General features: G+C 42.5%; 1 protein-coding gene across 4 annotated transcripts in view; it reads right to left on the bottom strand.

The window, feature by feature from the left end:
- MAST2 (microtubule associated serine/threonine kinase 2) overlaps positions 1–5,472 on the bottom strand; it is a 172,956-nt gene that overhangs the window by 24,101 nt on the left and 143,383 nt on the right. For 3 of the 4 annotated variants that reach the window (XM_015595180.2, XM_025051925.1, XM_025051927.1), the window contains 3 exons: positions 5,344–5,419; positions 2,786–2,806; positions 910–988 (listed from right to left, as the gene is read on the bottom strand). In XM_015595180.2, coding sequence (XP_015450666.1) covers positions 910–988; positions 2,786–2,806; positions 5,344–5,419 — 176 coding nt within the window. The remainder of the gene's footprint in view (positions 1–909; positions 989–2,785; positions 2,807–5,343; positions 5,420–5,472) is intronic. The other variant, XM_025051926.1, reaches the window with a different exon arrangement.

Raw genomic sequence — 5,472 nt, 5'->3', positions numbered from 1 at the left:
AGATCTGAAGCTAAACAGTTGCCAAAAGACCAATGAGATCTTTGGATTATGAGTAATACTGAGGTCAAGGGAGGAAATGATACTCCTTTTACCTGCTTGGAATTCATGAATATAGACAAGCCAAGCTGAGAAAACCTGAAAAATGGTGGAGGACATGGAGAATGGTCATCCAGTCTGTGGTCTGATTTCACATGGCCTGCAAAGCCTACAATACTTACACTACTTGGTCCTTTACAGAAAAAGTTTGCCAACCCTCTCATCCTAGCTTGAATTAAAACTTGCTCAATGAGGAAGACTCATTTTAGTGTTAATTGTTCATAGCAGCAATTAGAACATCTATTGTGTTTTAGGCTAAAACCTTTTTTAAAAGAAACATAGGTACAAGTTTTAGAGGCAGGGCCAACTTTTTTGCTGATGCATACCAAATTTAAACATCAAACAACAATTACCTTTGCCTTTTTTTTTTTTTTTTTTTGAAAGGAAAAAGTGAAAAAGGAGGAGGAGGGTCTACCAGGCCTTTGGGACACGGAAAGGGTTATCTGCCCTTGGTTGCAGTCCTAGAAATAAGGTGGGGAGAGTACGGGAACCATGCTTCAGAGCCCCCATGCCTGGCCTCACTGGCAAAGCAAAACTCCACCCTCAAGTCCTCTGACTTGACTAGGATTAACTGATGTCCAGGGAGCATGCTGGCTAATTCTTTCCAAAGGTGTTTGATGGATCTGGCTCTGGCTGTTAGGGGCCATTAACCCTCTGCCCCACTCAACCTTATCCCCAAACAACTTCTTTGAGTTTAGCTTTAGAGGAAAAGTTGAGAACCACTTTGCAACACTATAGGGATAGAGAGCAATAACCTGTAAGGAAGTATTTCTTAAGGGTGAAGGAGGTAGGGCTACAGATTTGGCTACTTACTGAGACAGTAGAGCTAGGAGTGTTGGTTCCATAGCCTGAAGAAGGTAAAGAAGCCAAAGACCAGCGCCGTCCATCAGTCCTATGTAAGAAAAGACTTTTAGGCAATTTCTACAGGACACCACCCTGAGCCTAGGACCTGTCTCTCTCTCCATCAGCACTGTTGAGGGCAGTTGGTTCACTTCCTTGTGTCAAGACAGTACTGTTTGGTCTAGTACATACTTGCAGGTCTTTCTCCTACATGGGGCCTACTGTGTGTTTTCCACTGCGAAGACAGACATCTCTGACTATAAAGGGATCCCATGGCTTTAAGTAAGAACATGTTATATGATAACTGTCGTTTTGGAATAAAAATCTTTACAGTCTCAATTTATTCACTTTTAAAGAAGCAATGACAGAGGACACCAGTTAAAGGCATCATGACAAGGAGAAAACTGCCACTGAAATGCAGCTATTTCTTCTTTTGAAGGCTCCATGTGACGAGCATTTTGGTCTTCCCCAGGCCACTGGGTTGACAACCAGGAAGAAGTGGACTACCATCTGAGTATGAATCAATCAATGGCAAATAGTCAAAGGCTACCTAGGATCCAGTAGGACCCATAAAACCAGTCTTTGAGAATGTTTGCCAAAGAGTGATAGTAGCTTTATGAAACATGAGTCAGGTGGCATAGCCTTGGCTGTACATGAGATTTGGGGGGCAGGCTTCCTGCTGCTCTTGGGAGGATGAACCCTAAAGCTCTGATCATAAAAACCCACATTTATTTGCTTCGCTGTAAAGAAAAAGATCAAGAAGGTATCTGGTCTGAAGTTTTTATAACACGGACAAGTGAATCTTTCCTGAACTGTGGATGTGCTGTAACACAAGTGTTCTTTCTTATGGACCTTGCGGGGTATAGCCTGCTCTGGTTCAAGTTAAAGAAAAACTTATTTGCTGCTACCCACAGAACCTTAGAAAATTAGCAATGGAGGACCTTAAAAAGTTAAGTTCAATAACCTCAGAGAAAACACTAAGACTCAGAGATTTTGGTGATTTGTTGCAGGCTTCCCACTTAAGAGGGGTAGAAGGAGGCAGGGAGAGGAAGAAGAAAAAAGAGGAATCAATCTTGCTAGGGCTTCTCCTTTTGATGCACTCCTCCCCACCCCCACCAATACCTAGCAGGTTTTCCTACACTGTTCTGTTAGGGGGTAGACCAGGGTTCCATGCCACATGCACATCACTCAAACTTCATGCCACCCAGGCAGCTAGCTCTGCTGGAACCTAGTCTCTGAGGCAAAGAAATGACAACGAGGCTGCTCAATCATGATGTTCTCTCTGACCTCTTTGTTGAGTCCTGGGATCTCTACATAAGAAAGCAATTCAACTTCAGGAAAACAGAGCTCAGCAAAGATGGGACTAGTCTAACTCCGAGAGGGTTTTCCCAAACCCTTGTCAAATACACATTTTCACAGGTGAGTTTTCCTCTTTTAAGGAGAAATGGAAACCAATTACATAGCAATCATTTTTCTGTAAACTGAAGACCAGGGACCACCAGAGTCAGAAAGAAATGCCAGTATAGGATGCCTCCATTTCCTCTGCCTGGTCATCTCACTGGGCAACTGAGGAAAGCTGTGGGAATGAGGGTGACTTGTCCCTACGCTCAGAAGCTTGAAACTATTTAGCAATTTCTGCCTCTAAGCATATGAGCTCTGAGCCTAGGTTCCAGCAGGTAGAGGGGGCTCCCTTAGGGCCTCTTTGCTAGATATGAAAGGCCAAATGTTCCTACCCACAGTCAGAAAAGACTCATTACAATCAGTTCCCACCAGCACAAAACCACAAACCATTTTGTTTGGCCATGCATAGCAGTTTCCCAGCCCCTTGCCCCATCACATCCGCTATTACCTGTCTGCTCTGTGGCCATGGCTGTAGTGAAAAGACACACATTATAAGTGAGAATCAAAAGGAACCAGAGAGACTGATCTGTTTGACCCCTGGTATTTGGTCTAGCTTGGCAGAGGCAAACTTTCTGTTTGGGAATGTGCGTAGTTTGAAGTGAAACTGTAGGACAAACGGGTCTATTCTTAGCGTGTCATCAAATCTGCCTTTTGTATGATATTCCAAACTAATGCCATCTTATAAGATGCAATCTAGGAAGCACAATTCCTAAATACTCTGGCAGGGCTGAAGTCCTCCCCCAACCCCAATACTTAGCTGCTTTTCCTACTATGTCCTATAAGAGGGCAGCTCAGGAGTCCATGTTCCATGCACATGACTCAGACTTCGTGCCACCCAGCAGACCTGTTGGATCTCCGTGATAATACCAGGCCCCAAAGCCCCCTAGCCGAACCTACCCCTAATGCCCAGAGAATGAAGTAGATACAGGGGCACCAATGGAACATGCTAGTCCTTCTGCCTGGGATGGTCTACACACCTGTGTTTTCATTCCCAACAACGGCAGCCTCTTTCTTATCCTTTAGATCTAAGCTTAAAAGTCAAACTTTCAGAGAGGCCTCGCATGACTACCCAGTATAGATCCTCCAGCCCCATTCCCTTCTTATACTTTCGTGCAGCATCATGTTCTTTCCCTTCATGGTACGTATCATAGTTTCAAATTATACATTTGTTTGTTCCTTGTTCATTATCTTCCCCACCACTCATTCAATCAATAAGCAGCGACTGAGTGCTCATTATACACCAGGAGAAACAGCTTTCATAATATTAAGGTATCTCTATTAAAGGTGCTTTAATTCTAGTCGAGGGGAAATAGAGAGCAAGCAAATAAGAACATATCAGGCACTAGAAAGTACTAGTTTGAAAATAAAAATGGATGATCTGATGGAGAATGACAAGGAGGCTCCTTTATATTGCATAGTTAGGAAAAGCCTCACTGAGGAGTTAACATTTAAGATGAGAAATGAAAGAATGAGTTAACTAGGTGAAGATCTGAGAGAACACCATTCCTTACAAAGGAAACAACTACACAGACTCTACTAAGTCTATGACGTTTCGAGAAAGTAGGGGCTATGTCTATTTTGCTACCACTATATAACTAAGTGCCCAGTATAGTGCCTGGATATACTGGGTACTCAGTAAATATTTATTGAATGAATGGGAAATGACTCAATGCCACTTACAGAGATCAGTCACAAGCCTTGCTATCCCAGCTTGGACCTAATCTGAAGCTCTAGTTCACATAGTTAAGACAGGAAGTTTGGGATCAGTAAGACTTTCCAGTTGGGCTGGAAAAACAAATGCATCAATCCAGCAGATTCTTATACTATTAAATGTTCCTAACTAATTAGAAGCTACACAGGGTAGAAGAGATGAGTCCCTGGGACAAACTCAGATAATATTTGTTTTGAACAAGGCAACAGGATCAGAAGGGGCACCCAAGTCAGCCACTGACCTTCTCCCAACCTGTACATGTCTATTCAGTTACAAAGAATCCTAATGAGGAAGGGGGTGAGTATCTTATGGGTTGTCATTTGAATAATGAGCTGATGATATTTCAAGGAATCTGCTCTTTTTCTGTTATCTTTTGTAAAAAAGTAGCCTAAGTACAGAAATTGCTCTTAGGTCGAGCTGTATACATCATTCTCTATCCATTAAAGGTTCCAAACCTGAAGCCATGATTTTCTGGAGGTCTTAATATCAGAGACTGACTCTAACTGAGGATATTTTTTAAATAAAAATAAAAAATAAAATCAAAGAACATTAACTTTGCCAAGAATTTTAGAAAATGTCTTGAAAAGTAAATCATTGTATATGGAGCCTTGGTATGTGGTTTGGATGGACTCATTTCAGTCAGCCTGGTATTTCTCCAGAGGTCAGGTGATACCCTGGCAATGGGCTGAGCTGTCAGGATTGCTAGTATGTGCAAGAGAGAAGTTTATATCACTTCCAGAGATGCGTGAAATGTGAGGAGGCATATAAGCCTGGCTCTGTAATGCAAAAAATCTTTCCAAATTCATGGGAGGATAAGTAAAGACCCGGTAGTCTCTTTATCTCCAAGGAGAGGAGGCATGTAAGGCTGCTTCCACCTCCTTAAAACTGGCTGGGTTCGAGGAATAAGAATACAATTTTGAGTCCTCCTAGGAAGAGAAGGTGTTTTCCCATCAATCACATTAAGATAGCTCTCAATCAAGAGTATAATGTTTTGGAACATACCAGTACCTCAGGAAACTGGGGACTTCTGCTTAGGATTATAAAAATAAATCCATGTTTAATATCTACTTGACCATTTGAACACTCAAATGCAAACACCAAGAGCATCTAGAAAGCAAAACTTGAACAAAATGAATATGACCTGGGTGAGGAAAGCAAGGAAGGAATTTTGGTGGCTGGTAGCCCAAGTAAACACACTTGGAAGGGCAGTGCCTCAAAGGCGGAAGCCGACATTAACTGACATTCATGCAAGTGCCACACGTGCCAGTCATGTAGTAGGTTTTCTATCAACTTACCTACGTGCAGGAACAAAGGAAAAGTGAGCAGGCGCATTTGGAGAGAAATTCCGGGGGCTGTCCAAAGGACTGTTACCTGTGGACAGAAAAAAAGAAAAGGAACCCTTTGTGAGGTTTGTTTCTGAGGAG

Source organism: Pteropus alecto, unplaced genomic scaffold (assembly GCF_000325575.1).
Source record: "Pteropus alecto unplaced genomic scaffold, ASM32557v1 scaffold25, whole genome shotgun sequence".
Classification (NCBI taxonomy): domain Eukaryota; kingdom Metazoa; phylum Chordata; class Mammalia; order Chiroptera; family Pteropodidae; genus Pteropus; species Pteropus alecto.
The sequence above is the reverse complement of the archived record's forward strand: the minus strand, read 5'-3'. Positions and strand labels throughout refer to the sequence as shown.